General features: G+C 41.6%; 1 protein-coding gene across 1 annotated transcript in view; it reads right to left on the reverse strand.

The window, feature by feature from the left end:
- The window catches only part of LOC134457439 (copine-5-like), a 208,858-nt gene that overhangs the window by 145,688 nt on the left and 45,670 nt on the right, over nt 1-17,500 (reverse strand). The window contains exon 3 of the mRNA XM_063209453.1: nt 14,722-14,768. Within this exon, the coding sequence (XP_063065523.1) occupies nt 14,722-14,768 (47 nt within the window). The remainder of the gene's footprint in view (nt 1-14,721; nt 14,769-17,500) is intronic.

Genomic DNA, 17,500 nt, shown 5'->3' on the forward strand with positions numbered 1-17,500 from the left:
TGTGTGTGTGTGTGTGTGTGTGTGTGTGTGTGTGTGTGTGTGTGTGTGTGTGTGTGTGTGTGTGTGTGTGTGTGTGTGTGTGTTTAGTGCAGGTAGAAAGTGCAGTGTGCGTCTGTGTGTGTGTGCCTGTGTATGTGTGTGTGTGTGTGTGTGTGTATGTGTGTGAGTATGAGTTGTGTGTCAGTGTGTGTATGTTTGGGTTTTGTGCAGAAAGTGCAGTGTGCTTGTGTGTGTGTGTGTGTGTGTGTGTGTGTGTGTGTGTGTGTGTGTGTGTGTGTGTGTGTGTGTGTGCGTGTGTGTGTGTGTGTGTGTGTGTGTGTGTGTGTGTGTGTGTGTGTGTGTGTGTGTGTGTGTGTGTGTGTGTGTGTGTGTGCATGTTTTGAGTTAGTGCAGGTTGAAAGTTCAGTCACAGATGTAGTAGTGCAGGTGGAATGTTCAGTCGCAGATATGGTGGTGGGGATGAGGGGGGGGGAGCGTTGTCAGTGGCCTGGCTGGCTAGAGGCTGACAGTGAAGGGAGAGTGGGTTGAGTGTTCAGTATCTTGATTGCTTGATGCATCGTGCTGCTTGCAAGCCTGGTGGTACGGGAACGGAGGCGCCTGTACCTCTTTCCAGAGGGCAGGAGGCTGAACAGTTTGTGTGCAGGGTGGCTTGTGTCTTTGATGATCATCAGTGCTTTTCGGGTGAGGCGTGCGGTGTAACAGCCCAAGAGAGACAGCCCAATATCAGTTTATGTCAGCATCAAGGATGTCTACATGCTATATTCATGAAGACGAGAAAGGAAGATGTCTGAGGAAAACAGTCAAACAAAATTGCAGGCCCGCCCAGGCCCACTGACAGCTTAGCATAATGTGGCATTAGATGTAACCAGAACTTGACATCTAGTGAGCGAGAGGCCACCGAGTGAGGAAACTGAAACGTCTTGTGACAGCTGGACATTTTAGCTGTTTATTCTACAAAAAAAAGCCTCTAGGTCTGTCCTCCTCACCATCGCCATCGCCATTCTGCTTCAGCCTTTCTACAAACTCCCCAATCCTTCCTTCACAATTCCACACGGTGGGTAAAAAAAGGGTTTATGTTACAATGGACGTTCATTACAGAACACCCATGTCCCATGTCATCTTCATAAGAGTAATAGTGTGCACATCACACCTCACTGAGGTCAGGTGCAGGACAGAGGTGTACTGCAGGCGTCACCAACGTGTCAGGTAGCCCTCCAGGAGCTCCTGAGGTGCCCACCAAGGATGTTAATAAATAGTGATGACCACAAGATTTTAGCCACAGTTAATGTTTTTCTTCATTTCTTTATAACCTAAAAAGAATATCTCTTTATCACCTATCAGCAAATAATCATTCAATCATAGTGTGATTTGAGAAGAATATCAAGACATAGAGGATTTCGAGAAAGCAAGTAGCCATCAGCAGCCCTCGGGGTAGCCCTTGGTAGCCTTCCGACCCAAAAAGGTTGGAGACCCCTGGTGTACTGTATCTGATAATGGAAAGAGTACACTGTACTATACACTGTAGAGTAGAGTAGAGTAGAGTAGAGTGATTTTATTGTCACTATATAAATACAGTGAGATTCTGTTTTAGGCAGTGGGCCAAGAATCATAGCTCATCTAGAAAATGAGTTTCGTTGTGACCGTTTAGTGGCAACTTCAAAACATGTTTTCTTGATCAATTTGGGGGTGCTGAATCCAAATCTGCCTGTTGCCACGGCATCAGCCTGCACATTTGGCCACCACAAGGGGCGCTATATTAATTTTGCTTATTTATGGGTAGAAACAGAGTTTTAGAGTTTTCCTTCCTGATCAGTAATAACATTTTACAGATTGCTTTGTAACAACATTTTCCATGAAGTTTTGGACCATTTCTTTACTTCAAGCCATGTTTTTCTCCAAACATGACAGTTGATTGGTTGAATTATAGAACAACATGCATTGCATATACATTACAATCTAGACTCAAGATGGAAGAAAATACTAAAATATGACTGTGATGCAGGATATTCTGTGCGCGTCATCATGGCTCCCTATGCGGGCGCCATTGAACATTTGGAACGCCATGCCCTCTTTGAAACTTTCATATCCCTTGCCAGTATTAATTGTGGACTTTATTAACTGCTACATGAAAGTTTACACGTTTGCAATTTGTTTCATGCCTTGTAATCTAGCATATGGATGCATACATTAGAGTCACAAACCCTATATTTACATTCAAACATTTCACGCACGCATCCACACATTCTTAGTTAGAACTATTGTACTACTCCCCTACAAAGGAAAAAATAACTCAACTGATCAAACTGTGCAACTGAGAGAAGTGACTTCCAAGTTATTTGTATAATCCTGATAATTTCTTTGAGTTCTGACACAGTAGTAGACATACAGTAGTTGCTGTTGCCCCTTGTACTGCTGCAGAGATCTGAATTACTATTTTCTCAATTGAATAATTATAAATAATCATTATAATAAAAAGACCACGGCTATAAGATTATTGGTAAAATGGGCTCTGCATGGAATAATGATGACATATTGATACAATTGACAGTATGCAGGCCTATTGATACCAAAATATACCTTTGACCCATAATTGGCGCACTACTACTGGATATTCCACCTTGTATCTATCATTCTTGTGTCAAAGGGTCACGTAAAGACAACATGCAATAACTGACGTGGTGATTACTTGTTTTGTGCTCATAGTTATGACAAGCCATAATCTTCTAACCCTCTACTGCACTACATTGCCCTCTGGCAACCCAATGTTTTTTAAAGCCTCATGTCCAGTGTGTGTCTCTTTACATTATCAAAACCAATCAGAATGTTAGAAAAGACATGAAAGAACAATTTAGAGTGGTTTGGATGACACTATGTTGTAGTATTTGAAGGCGGGACTTCCTCTTGGGGTGCGAAGGACACAAGATCTTTCGCATTATTAGTGTAACTAAACATGATAAAATCATGAAATAAAAAATACTTTTATGTGCACAAGGCTGTATAGAAGACTCTTATCAGGTTTTAAAAAGGGTTTCCCTTTGTGATTGTTTGTCTTTGCGTTGCCTCAATGCAACGTTGTTCGATAAAGGGGTACTTTTTTGGGTGACTTTGTTATTATTGTTTTGTTTGTGTGTGGTTGTGTAACCACATCATCACATATATTTTATCCAGTAAAGACTACTCCACTAAATGTTCTGAAAGTAAATTGGAAATATCTTATACATATCTGATATCTTATAATTTATACACATTTTGACAAACAAAATGAATGTAATAATGCTTTATGGATGAGCGCATCAGGATCTGCATGCTAGAGAAATTTCATCTGAAGTTAGGTAGGACAGCAATGTCAGTGATGAACATCTAAATGTAGAAGAGAGGGAGTTATGGTAGAGGAGGGGAAATAGAGTCTTAACTACTGCTTATTATTCTTCTAAATATGGGGGAGAATTGCCGTATCCAGCTTCAAACTCAGACCACCTGGGTACTACAATAGTGGTACTGGGTAGGAGCCTACCTAAAGAATCAGACTCATTGATAAAGTCAAAGCACACTAACTCTTGTCTCTATATATTATAGTCTCTTTATAGTCTCTGCGTTCCTGCTTGGGAAGCACATCTTTTGTGCTTTACACACTCACTGTGTTCCCCACGCAACTCCCGCCATACTTCATTTATTATAGGCTTCACTCATAACTAGGGTCCTGAGTCCAGGGCCGGCCCAAGCCTTTATGGGGCCTTAAGCAAAATTTCATCTGGGGGCCCCTACCACCACCTACTCATCATCAGATGCGTTGTAAGCTTCATTTACTTGCACAAGTGAGGGTTAGGAGCTAAGGACATACAGTAGGCAGGCTGTCTGTAGATCATGTGCCCATTATGCACTGCACTTCTTGGAGCAAAATTTCCCAGAAAGCCATTTATCACAAAGGAATATCTTAGTTTCACTTCAAAACTATTACTTTTAGTTATATTCTGCATTTATTGTAGGGTTTGTACTATTAAGTGTGGTACATGAAAAAGGACGTTGTATCCACCATCATTGAGGTGTCCCCCGATATACAGCATAATTTTTTTTTTTTTTTTATTATCATTTTTTTATTTTATTTGTAGTTTATTTAGCAGGGACAATGCAGTGCACATTGTAACAAACATGACATGGCAAAGCCATGACACAACTGTCAGATGTGAATACATGGAAGGTTTATAGCTAGATAGCTAATTTGCAACCCCAGTCCCTGATCAGGCTACCTACTCTAATACATACATATAAATCATCTAAAAGTACAATTGTACAATACAGTATACAAGACCACAATAAGCCATCTTGAAACATGCTCCCTATAATATAAAAGCCTTGTGCATTAAGAAAAAAACAAGATGATGAGGGTGACCTATGCTGTGTGTGCATGTGTGTGTGTTAACTATTGTGTGTTATGATTACATTTTTGGTTTTCCTTCAGCCAGTGTTTCAGTTGTCTGTTAAATGTTTTAAACTCTGTTTGGATTTTTATTACAGTTGGTAAACTGTTCCACATTTGAGTTCCAATAACTGAGAAACTAGACTGACCAAAAGAAGTTTTGCGCACCTCTGCAATGCAGTTACCATTCACTGCTCCTCTGGTGGCCGCTCTTCTTGAGCTTATTTTTGTTACAAATGGACACAGTACAACAGGAGCAATATTGTTTGCACATTTAAAAATGAGTTTAAGAAAAGAGAACTTCATAAAATTCTCAAAGCTTAAGAGGTTATATTTATTTACTATGAGGCAGTGGTGCCACGTTATTGGTTTCTGGTCCAGTATCTTTAATGCCTGTTTATATAATGATACAATAGGTTTGATTGATGTCTGGGAGGCTTGGCTCCATACAGTAATACAGTAAGATAGGTGGGACAGTATCATGGCATGAAAGAACAGTAAGGCTGCCTTGACAGGTATGTGATGCCTTATCATTCTAAAACAGTTCAAGTTTGTTCGAAGTGTTGTGGTAAGTTTCTTAATGTGTTTATTAAACTTAAGCTGAGAGTCTAAGATTATTCCTAAAAATTTAAATTCTTCAACTTCGTCTATTGTGTCCTGGTCAATTTTGATAGAGCAGGAGGCTTTACCTCTTATGGAAAAACACATAGACACTGTCTTTTTGATGTTCAGAGTGAGATGGTTGTCCTTAAGCCAACGGGATACATCTTCCATCTCCTTAGTCAAAATGTCTGCTGCTGCGCTTGGTGTTTTGGCTGATGCATAAATTACAGTATCGTCAGCATACATTTGGCAGTTGGATGCCCGGCAGCATGTGGGCAGATCATTTATGTACAGACTGAAGAGCAGAGGCCCCAAAATTGAGCCCTGCGGGATGCCCAGATTTGCGGCTAATGGTTGTGACAGATCTGCGTTTATCCTAACCCTCTGCTCCCTTTGCTCCAAATATGATGCAAACCAGCTTATGGCAGGATTTGAGATATTAAAAGTGCAGAGTTTGTTTAGAAGTATGTTGTGGTTGACCGTATCAAAGGCCTTTTTAAGGTCTATGAATACGGCCCCCACAACATTACCTCTGTCCAGGCTACTCTTGATGTTCTCTGTAAGGTAGCAGTTTGCCAGTTCTGTTGAATATCCTGGTCTAAAACCAAACTGTTTACTGTGAATAAGACCATTACTCTCAAGGTGGTCTATTAATTGCTCTGTGACTACCTTTTCTAAAATTTTTGAAAGAGCAGGCAGTATAGAGATTGGTCTATAGTTACAAGCCTGGTCTTTTGCACCCGCCTTAAAAATTGGTGTTATAATCGCTTGTTATGGCTCCTCCTATAATGGCTCCTGTTTCCATCGAGGCTCAGAAAGAAATGTAGGACTAGGGAATATAGTATAGAGTTCATTTCTTCCTGGAACTTTGTTGCCCAGGGTGGGCTGGTGTCAGGGCCCTAAGCCATTGAATAGTGTGCTTATGCCCCGGGCCAGCCCTGCCTGAGTCCTACAGATTAGGCCTATCCTTGTAGTCACTTGCACGGAATTATGGCTCACATGCAGTGGAGGTGTCTCCAATGGCGTATCTAAAAGCAATCCCACTTCTGACACCAGCAAATGGGGATAACTTTGCTTGTCCAGCTTCAAACACAGGCCCTCAGGGTGCCAAATGTGCAATATGACCACCACACCAAGCAGTCAGTCTCATTAACATGACATTTAGGGCACACACACAAACCTAGTAATGATCATTCCATCACTGTTAACCTCTGTTTTACGTGAGGTAATTGCGGGTTTTGTTCAATTTTAAACTGAATAAAAATAAGAATATTGAACCTACCTGCTAAATAATCCAAAAAATAAAATATATTTTATCAATAAAATGTCTCAAAATGAACTTAAAAAATCATGCATAGCCATATTGTGTGCAGTAGAGGGCTAATTATCAGTAATGTCAAGCAATGTATGTTGAGTTCAAATTAATTGATAACCTGTGGTACTTTTGTTGCCATGCCATCTTCTTATTTTACAACATCAAAAAAACTTTTCACAAAGTATGTTTAATAGAATATACACATTAACTTCATCCTTTTTTTCATAATATGAAATACACAGTAGCTGCAGTGATTTCAAGCAGTTCATTCACCTACCGCATGGTGGCGCTATGCCTAACTGCCATTACACACACACAGAAATGTTGGTAGGCATAATACACAGTAATCTGTGAAGTTTCACACTTGTGAAGCACTCCAAAAGGAGTTGGTGACACATTTCCTGTTGAAAGGCCAATTTTAATTAAATTCCCACATTACCAAATGTCGCTATTTCAACCTTTTGTTTTTTTAATCAATGTGCAACTTTTGACGATGGCAACAGCTAGAATATTGATTTATGTACTATCAAGTACTTACTGTATATCAGCAAAAACCAAGTTGCCACCTGATCACTCCGACGAACCTGCAAGATAGGATTTCTGGCCCGCTGCCTATTTGGAAGCAACCCACAAATGGCCACAAAATAAAAGATATATTAACAGTAAATAAATAATATATAAAAAAATCCATATGCATCTCACAGTATAGAGAGTCCTGAAGTATTGAGGGGGGGGCAGGTGACATATTGAGTTCAAAAGTCTAATGGCAGTAGGATAGAAACTGTCCTTCATTCTCGTAGTGCGGGGACGCAGAGTTCTAAAGCGCCTGCCAGATGGTAGCATGGTGAAGAGCCTGTGACCAGGGTGTGTGTGATCTTTAAGGATGTTTAATGCTCTGTTTGTGCAGCGTGTATGGTAGATCTCCTCAAGTGTGGATAGTTGGCATCCAATGATTCTATCTGCTGTTTTAATAATGCGCTGTAACATCTTCTTATTGTCGTATGTGCAGCTGGTGTACCAAGATGTAATGCTGTATGTAATCACTGATTCAATTGTACACCTGTGGAAATTACTGAGCAGATCTCGTGGTAGCTGGGCCTTCTTTAGAGTCCACAGGAAAGCTCCACTTTGAAGGTTTATTCAAGTCATACAATGTTTTGACGCAACAGGCATGTGTGTGGTGAAGAGTGAAGACCCTGTTGGGTTGAAAAGTTGTATGGCCGGTATAAACCTTCAAGGCAGAGCTACAGTGTGCAGACTTCTACTCTTTCCAGTCAGAACACCCATGTCACCAACTCCTCAGTAACTATGATTGATGATGAACAAGGCACGTCACGTCAGTAGCAACGTCAAACGACATGACCAGACAGAATTTGAAGAAAATAACATGAGAAAGACTTTATTCTTTACAATCTTTTCACAGCTTAAAGGCTTTAAGTATGGCTTAAATAAAAGCCCAGCGAGAGTACACAAACAGTTCTGGATATTGTCAAAACTACAAAAGGCATCCATAGGGAAGGGTGCGGCTTTGAAAATAACAAGTCTTATAACAGCAAAAACCTGCAGACTGCGGACTTTTGTACTCTTCCAAGAATCCTTCTTAATTCTCTAGTCATGAATATAAACAAGGCCCTTGCTGTGTGTGTGTGTGTGTATGTATGTGTGTGTGTGTGTGTGTGTGTGTGTGTGTGTGTGTGTGTGTGTGTGTGTGTGTGTGTGTGTGTGTGTGTGTGTGTGTGTGTGTGTGTGCGTGTGCGTGTGCGTGTGTTTGTGAGAGAGAGAGAGAGAGAGAGAGAGAGAGAGAGAGAGAGAGAGAGAGAGAGAGAGAGAGTGAGTGAGTGTGTGTGTGTGTGTGTGTGTGTGTGTGTGTGTGTGTGTGTGTGTGTGTGTGTGTGTGTGTGTGTGTGTGTGTGTGTGTGTGCGTGTGCGTGTGCGTGTGTGTGTGTATTGGTATTTCACAAGCCAAGCAAACTCAGTATCCATGTTGGTATTAATAGACTTATTGATTTTCAGCATTTAAGTGTAACAGAATATATTTTATGAGATGACAAGATAAATTGAAAACAGTTTGTCTTGAAGATTAATAAGAATGCCTGCAACCAACTGACTGTGTGTGTGTCTGTGTGTGTGTGTGTGTGTGTGTGTGTGTGTGTGTGTGTGTGTGTGTGTGTGTGTGTGTGTGTGTGTGTGTGTGTGTGTGTGTGTGTGTGTGTGTGTGTGTGTGTGTGTGTGTGTGCATGCGCGTGCATGCGTGCGTGTTTGTGTGTGTGTGTGTGCAGTGCACGTGCAGGCATGTGTGCCTATGCATGCATGTGTGCATGTGTGTGTGTGCATGCGTGTGCCTCTGTGTGTGCACTCTTACATGCATGCATTAGTAATGATTATTATGCAGGCCTATGTTTCATCTCGTTGGGGGATTGCTTGTCTGATGACATGGTTCTAGTTTATGGGTCATGGTTCTGCTCACCCTGAAGTGCTGCCGTCTTGTTTTCATCCCCACACCTCGACCCAGTGTTGGTAAATGGCACAAGTCTACTGTACTGTTGTTGCTGCTGCTGCTGTTGTTTACTATGCGCTTATTTGTATTTTCAGCCCATGGGCTTCTTTAGTTCTCAAGGCTTTCTTGTGTCTTCTTTTTTATCTCTAATGAAGTCAAGTTAAGTCAAGTCAAATTCATTACAAATGGCACGCTACTGTTCTTGTTGTTGTTGTTGTTGTTGTTCTTGTTTACAATGTGCCTGTTTGTATTTTCAGCCCACGTGCTTCTCTCTCAAGGCCATGTCTTTTCTTTTTTCCCCCTTTTTTTATCTGTACTGAAGTCAAGTCAAGTCAAATGCATTTACGTCTCCGGGGGAAATTAAGTTGCAACCAGCCAAGGCGAGATTGACTCTCGCTGTTCAGCTGATTGCCTGCTGCTAACTTGTTTCTCATCCACATCTCCGGGGGTATGTTAAGTGGTGAAACGGTGAACATTTCCCTAGCACAGTTTTCTTAGTCGAGAGCATCCAGAGTACCAGCCAACCGTGTTTACTTGAGGTGTTGTGTAACAGGAATATCTTTTTTATTCCACAGTGGGTGGCTGTGGGAGACTTCCATGTCAGTGCATGTGTAAGCCTTACACTAACTATTTTTTGTGATATACAATTATATGGGTAACACTTTATTTTAGTGTTACATATATTAGCACAAATACATACAATGTTAATGCCTGTATAGGTAACTTGTAAGGCATGTAGGCTACATGGCTAAATCAAACATCTCTTAGTCATGTATTTGCAAATGTCTTGTTCATGTACAATTAGGCATGTATTACCAATGCAACCTTAGTAAGGATCAGTAAGCCTAGATTTCTATTTATTAGTAAGTAGTAAGTGCCAGAATACAATGTGTGCTACCGACACACTGTGTGAACAAACCCTGAACAGTGTGAAAACAGATGTAAGATAAAGTGTTACCAATTATAGTATGTTTAAATATGAATGAAAGGAATAAGATGTGCATTTAAGAACTATTTAGGTCTATCTATAACGATTGCATGAGGTTCTGAATATTTTTGGACGAGAATATAAGGAGTGGTCTTCTCAGATGCTGCCATTGCGTTTTAGGACTACCACTGCAACACACAGCAGGGTGTCTAAACTTGCCTTGAAACGAGAACGCTACAAAGACACTGCAAAGCTTTAATCTAATTTCATATTCCCCTGTTTTTCCCAGTCTGACTGTGTTTCAAGTTTTTTTTTTCACTCTCCGCCACATTTTATGTTCTGTTTTCCTGCTCCGCTCCACTTTCCTGTGGGTATCTGTTTTGTTTTTTGGGTTGTTTTTGTCTATTCTGTGTTGTAAATAGATTACACACATGTTGCACCGCAGAGTAAGATGCCTCAATCTCTTAGCATTGTGCCTCTCTATGTAAGCTTATTATTCTCAGTTGAAGCATATTCTATTCTATTCTATTCTATTCTATTCTATTCTATTCTATTCTATTCTATTCTATTCTATTTCTATTCTATTCTATTCTATTCTATTCAAATGTTGATTAATTTGAGTGGCTTAATCCAAAAAGTCAGAATGATATTATTATGTAATGTCATATAGTACACTATTATATTATTAGATCAGATGGAGAATCTTCATTAAAATTGTGTACATCGTGTGTGTATGTGTGTATGTGTGTACTGTGTGTACAGTGACACGAGAGATATCCATGTAGCCTTTTCTACTGTTTTGTTGAAAAGGGGGGATGGTGCATCTTCTTGAAATGATTATTCATTCAGTTTGTTTGAAATTATTTAGTTGACTAGTGGCTGGCATAAAGTAATGTGTTCTGGACAAATGTCACCATAACACATCAAAGTGTGTTACACTGACATTCAGATGTGATTGCCCAAAAATGTCACCACTCATTTCAAATCCTAAAGTGCATTGCTTTAAATCAACCAAATGGTCTGGAGAGCACGGAGGAGTTGTCTTTCACATTGCCCAAACCTTATGCAACATCAACAGACACCTTACAACACAGTACACAACTTTTGCAATGATATTTGGAGAATGTTAAGATGTTTCAAGCAGTGTGTAAACAAACACTTGGCCCCATCAGTGTGGCCAGATTTTGTGAGAGACAGAGTCATTGAGAAACATTAAATTACAAACAACCAATCAAATTCAAATCATTGACAGAACAGACGCCAACCTCAAGACCAACCATGAAAAAGAAAAAGCCCAAAAAACTGCAACCCGTGACTGTAGAAAATTTAAAGCGACTCCTCAAAAAAAGAAGCCCAAAGTTGCTTATAATAAGCGGAACTGGCAACCCTGGCCCCTGTCAGCTGGTCAGGGTATTGGAAAGGGCTGAAGAAACAATGAGGTGTCTTAAGGTCAAGGCCAGAGTGAAAAATATAACTTCATGTTGAAATTGGCTGAAATTGTCCTTTAAACTTTACTTACTCTGTGAGTGTTAATTTGCTTTGCACTCAGTAAACTCACACTACGCGACATCAGTGTTAGCAAGAGGAAAGTTTCCTGATCTGTTGGCAGGTTACACCACTCCGAGCTGTAGTTAGCTAGCATATGTCACACTAAACCTCAGAGGTGGCCTTGATTGGTTGAGGTTTCAACTCTCAGCCTCCCATTTCCTCCCCAGCCACATAGTTGGCAGTCATCCGTCTCTCCATCTGAAAATCACTGGCATGCAGATGAGGTCTAAATGCTGCCTCAGCTAACAGCCATTGGAGGTGGAATCAGGCCTGCCAACCGGGGGGGCAAAGGAGTATGCTGTCCTGGGCCCAGGGAGATAGGGGGCCCAGATTTGGGTCCCAATTACATTGTACGTATTGGATAGGGGGCCCTTTCAGATGACTTTGTCCTGGGTCCAGCAAAAGCTGTCAGCGGCCCTGGGTGGAATGAATGGGGTCTGGCTGATACACGATGAGCCTTCAAGTTCAAGTTCATCTCATAAAGAATTCAAGAACTCTATTCCCCAAATGCCACACACACCACACACACACACACACACACACACACACACACACACACACACACACACACACACACACACACACACACACACACACACACACACACACACACATTGGATTGATCACTTTTTGTCATTCACAACAAACGCTTCTTGGAATTTTAAAATCCTTCTATTCTGAGTGTGTCTGCGTGTGTGTGTGTGTGTGTGTGTGTGTGTGTGTGTGTGTGTGTGTGTGTGTGTGTGTGTGTGTGTGTGTGTGTGTGTGTGTGTGTGTGTGTGTGTGTGTGTGTGTGTGTGTGTGTGTGTGTGTGTAAGTGTGTGTGTGTGTGTGCGTGTGTGTGTGTGTGTGTGTGTGTGTGTGTGTGTGTGTGCGTGCGTGCGTGTGTGTGTGCGCGCACGCGCAAAACAGAGAGAGAGAGAGAGAGAGAGAGAGAGAGAGAGAAAGAGAGAGAAAGACAGCGAGACACAAAAGAGAGAGATTGTGAGTGTGTGTGGTCATGTACGGTACATATTGTATATGTGGTTGAGCATCTGTGCATTACAGTATGCAGAAATATGTGTGAACATCATACATCTTACATCACTCTGTACATGTTTATCCATATGTTGTAACAACTTTGCTGTGTGTGTGTGTGTGTGTGTGTGTGTGTGTGTGTGTGTGTGTGTGTATGTGTGTGCGTGCGTGCGTGTGTGCGTGCGTGCGTGCGTGCATGCGTGCGTGCGTGTGTGCGTGTTTGTGTACTTGTGCCTTGTGCACGTGCCTCTGCAAGTGTGCGTGCGTGTAGTAGAATATATGCCTATAGGGCATGGGCAGATGTGCGTGTGCTTGGGTGTGTGTTTGTAGACCAAGAGACCAGCTGTCTAAGCTGTCTAAGGAGAAGAGAGGAGAGGGGAAGGGAAGGGAGTCTTATCGAACCTTCCCAGCTTGGCTGCTGCCTTTACAAGCTCATCTATTTGACTGCCAAACCAGAGAACACCCTGACTCCACTGACAGAGATACAGCCCTGCTCTGCTGACTAACACTGAGAGGAGATCGCTTTTACATTGAGCCTCTGGATCAACTGCTACTAGATAAAATGAAATAGAGATAGAGAGAGAGAAACATTTAGAGAGAATGTGGAAGAAAGTGGGAATTAGGTGATCACTTGTTGTCAACAGTCATAGTCAAAAGACAAAAGAGGATAAACAGAAAGAAAGAAAGAAAGAAAGAAAGAAAGAAAGAAAGAAAGAAAGAAAGAAAGAAAGAAAGAAAGAAAGAAAGAAAGAAAGAAAGAACGAAAGAAAGAACGAAAAGAGAAAAAAAGAAAACAAACCATGGAGAAAAAGAAGATTTTTTTTTTTAAAGAAACAATGTAGGCTACATATAAACAAACAAACAAACTGATGGAGACCGAAACAAAACAAACTAACAAACAAAAAAACAGGAAAGAAAGAAAGAACTTGTGTTCAAGTACGCTATGTACTCAACAATGCACAGGCACTCGGTTCCTGCAAAGTCCTCCAGTGCTTGGTGAGTCAGCTAGACAGTGGGTGCATTCCAATATGCACACTCCCGTGCTCCACTTGGCAGCTGTCAGCCTAGCCACAACAACTTTTTCATTCACCATCCCAATTGCAAATGAGCAAATGACATTAGAATTGTGCTTTTGCAAGATATTGAATTCATTTTCTGTTGTCAGTGACATCATCATGAGGTCACAAGCAGGCAAGTGAGCAAGGGAGGATGGAAGGCCGCATATTGGCATGCACACAGTATCTGCCGCCATCAGTCAGCCATGTCTAATGCACCATCAGCTCACTCCGCAAGCCAGAGAGACCTTTTCATTGCCACCTCCACGCCTATCACCTGCCGAGACTAATTCCAGGTTACCTGTCTAGTGTGGCACTCAGAAGCAGATGCACAAATACACACTGTATGCACGTACGTACACATACACACAAATACGCACCTGCATGCACACAGAGACACTCATTCTCTCTCTCTCTCTCTCTCTCTCTCTCTCTCTCTCTCTCTCGCTCTCACACACACACACACACTGTCACACACACACACTGTCACACACACACACACACACACACACACACACACACACACACACACACACACACACACACACACACACACACACACACACACACACACACACACACACACACACACACACACACACACACACACACACACACACACAGTGCCATCGAGTGTCACTGAGTCCAGCTCCCTGCTTAAGATTCATCAGCTGCCAGACAAAAGGCTGACCTTCATTTCAATCTCTTCCTGGTTCACGCACAATCACCACAACGAGCCAATCACTCTGCACCAAATCAGCGCAGATACTGTATGCACCACCATACAGCCTATGAATATGCATTAGGGGCGGGTCCAATCAATCCCAAGGTTTATTTCAAGACTTTACCTCAGAGATAAATGCAGAGAGGAGGAGTGCGAGAAAGGAAAGGAAGGAGAGAGAGCGAGAGTGGGAGAGAGGTAAAGGGGGAGAGAAGAGAGGGAAAAAGAGGGATGATATGGCAGGAGAAGTGTAAAGAGAGAGGTGAAACAGAAAAGGTGAGAGAGAGAGGGGAAAGAGAGAGAAGGAAAGAAAGAGAGGGAAAAAGTCAACAGGCGCTGGGCTGATTGGCGAAAATAAAGGGTTTCAGTAATAAACGGTTTCAGTGCTGTGTAGATTTCAAGGATCTGATATCACCGCCAAGACTTACCTCCTGTCTGAGTAGTGTGTGTGTGTGTGTGTGTGTGTGTGTGTGTGTGTGTGTGTGTGTGTGTGTGTGTGTGTGTGTGTGTGTGTGTGTGTGTGTGTGTGTGTGTGTGTGTGTGTGTGTGTGTGTGTGTGTGTGTGTGTGTGTGTGTGTGTGTGTGTGTGTGTGTGTGTGTGTGTGTGTGTGTGCACTTACCTCTCTCCACTGTTGGCACTCTACTCCTTGTGTATAAAGGACACACACTGCAAAGAAAAGAGAGTGAAAGGAAGGAGAGAGAGAGAGAGAGAGAGAGAGAGAGAGAGAGAGAGAGAGAGAGAGAGAGAGAGAGAGAGAGAGAGAGAGAGAGAGAGAGAGAGAGAGAGAGAGATCAGCATAACCATTACCTCAGTGATCCAGATAAAAAAGAATTACAGTTTTTCTTGATTGCTTTGACACAGTTGTCACTCCAAAAAGCACATTTTCATACCAGTTCACGCAATGGGCTAACCAGTTAAACCGATTCTCCAAACATAACATCTTGTTTGCAAAAGGCTCTTACGTTTCCAAAATACTTAACATATGCAATATAAGCAAACTCTGTCTTCAGTCCAATACACACTACATGGCAGTGTATGAACACTAACAGTCAGTCATTACACTGTGGGCGGAATAATCTAAAATACGGCTATCATTTTGACACAATTTGCCGTTATTTAACACTGCTGTCAATTACATTCAAGCCAGTTCCATTGTTGTTTCTTTTACTTAGCCACTGTCTCTGCTTGATCAGGATCTACTGACTGAGAGATAGCATGCCCAGTAAATGCTTTGCATAAAGATTTGAGTTGTGTGTCTTTTCATATGTAAAATTGTCAATAGGCTAGGTAGTGGGTCCGTGTAACAATAATGTCTTAAGGCAAAGAACTGGATTGAGAACCAGAATGCTTTGATTTAGTTTTTGATTGTTTGTTTGTTTTCCTTTTATTTTTTTATTTTTTTTTACTGTAATCAAAAATGTACTAATGGCTGATAACGGTATTACAGAAAATATGTGTAAAGTAAAACATGATGTTGCAGTACGAGAATGCACTTACAGTAAATTTGCAAAAGAACTCCATGCCAAGAACAAACAAGAAGACTCTGTGTATGAAGACTGATTGCTAAATTAAGATTTTTGAGAAGGAGTGTCAAATAGGTGCTCTGGTGTGTTCACACAACTGACGGTAGTTCTGTATGGTTATCAGAGCTTAAACAATGAAATGTGCACTACTTAAATGGCACATAGGTTAACTGTTTAGCAAAAACTGTGTTATATGAATGGGAAATATGTCAAGTCAACAAGAATGTGTTAACACACATGCACAACGTGTCTTTTGCTTTGTTGAAATAGTGATCATGATGACTTTGTGTGAGTCAGTTTTAAAAATTGTGTGAAAGCGATCAAGAAAAACTGTAATGCTACTATCAACAGAGGTCTTTCTCACCACACAGCTGTTGCTACCGTGATACTGTGAATAAGAAGGGGGGAAAGCACTCTTTAATCATATTTCGATCAACTTAATCGCCTTAAGTTATGTCCAAGATGGACGGATTTTAGCAACCATCCATTGATTTATTATTCTTTTTTCATAGCACCCAGAAATAGAAGAGGATATAACAGAATATAATGGATATAATTTATTCATAATAATATAATTGATTCATTACTTTGCATTATTTGGAGTCGGGCACATCTACCTGTTCATAAAGGTAGCCTTCAGCAACACACATCCAGAGCTAATTTGCAGAATACCCGTTATTTAGGGTAACGTGACTTTTACCAGTTGCTTGGCATTTCAGTACCATGGCTGGATGTTAGTGGGAAATGCCAGGGATCTGTTTTACTTCCTCTAAAGGTCTCGTAACACTGACATGAATATTTTTTACATAGTGAGTTTATTTCAAGAAGGACATGTAGTCTTTCATTAAGGCTCATGTCAGAGACAGCAGTGGTAGTGCTGTTAACAGCCTTGCAGGTGTGCGATACATGAACGCACGCACACACACACATCTACGCATGCACACACACACACACACACACACACACACACACACACACACACACACACACACACACACACACACACACACACACACACACACATAATACGCCCAATACACACACACACACACACACACACACACACACATACACTTACACACACACACACACACACACACACACACACACACACACACACACACACACACACACACACACACACACACACACACACACACACACACACACACTCACACAAACGCACACACAAAGAGAGGGGGGAAGGCACAAATAAGCACACACAATACGCGCACGCACGCACTCACACACACACACACACACACACACACACACACACACACACACACACACACACACACACACACACACACACACACACACACACACACACACACACACACACACACACACACACACACACACACACACACACCTACACACACCTGTCAGCATGGCCGCCATCTGCTCTTATTCTCATCCTCTCTGTATGTGTGTGAGTATGTGTAAGAGTCTGCTGCCCTCCTACAGCTTTCCATGTCTGAATGAAAGCAGCGTGTGTGTGGACAGAGCTATTGTTATCCGCTGGGATAAAAGCTCAGCACGAACAGCAGCCAAGCCAATCATGATGGTTTAGTAGTTCACACTTTTCAAAACACTACAGCTTAACACGGGCACGTTTGGGGAAAATGCAGATTGTTTCTAGAGATGTCTTCTACAGTACACTGCGGTTGGTGTAAGGTGCCCCTTGGCTGGAGTGTGCAGAAGTTAATTGTTGGTGTTGTGTCAGAGGATGTTGATATCTAAAGGTCTTAGGAAAGGTAGCATCTCACCGCCTGAGGCCGAGAACATTACGTAGTTTTTCATTGTTTGTTGAATTATATGCTGGAAGGGTCCATCTGAAGTGTAATTTATAACTCCTAGACTTCTCAAGCA

Source organism: Engraulis encrasicolus, chromosome 10 (genome assembly GCF_034702125.1).
Source record: "Engraulis encrasicolus isolate BLACKSEA-1 chromosome 10, IST_EnEncr_1.0, whole genome shotgun sequence".
Lineage (NCBI taxonomy): Eukaryota > Metazoa > Chordata > Actinopteri > Clupeiformes > Engraulidae > Engraulis > Engraulis encrasicolus.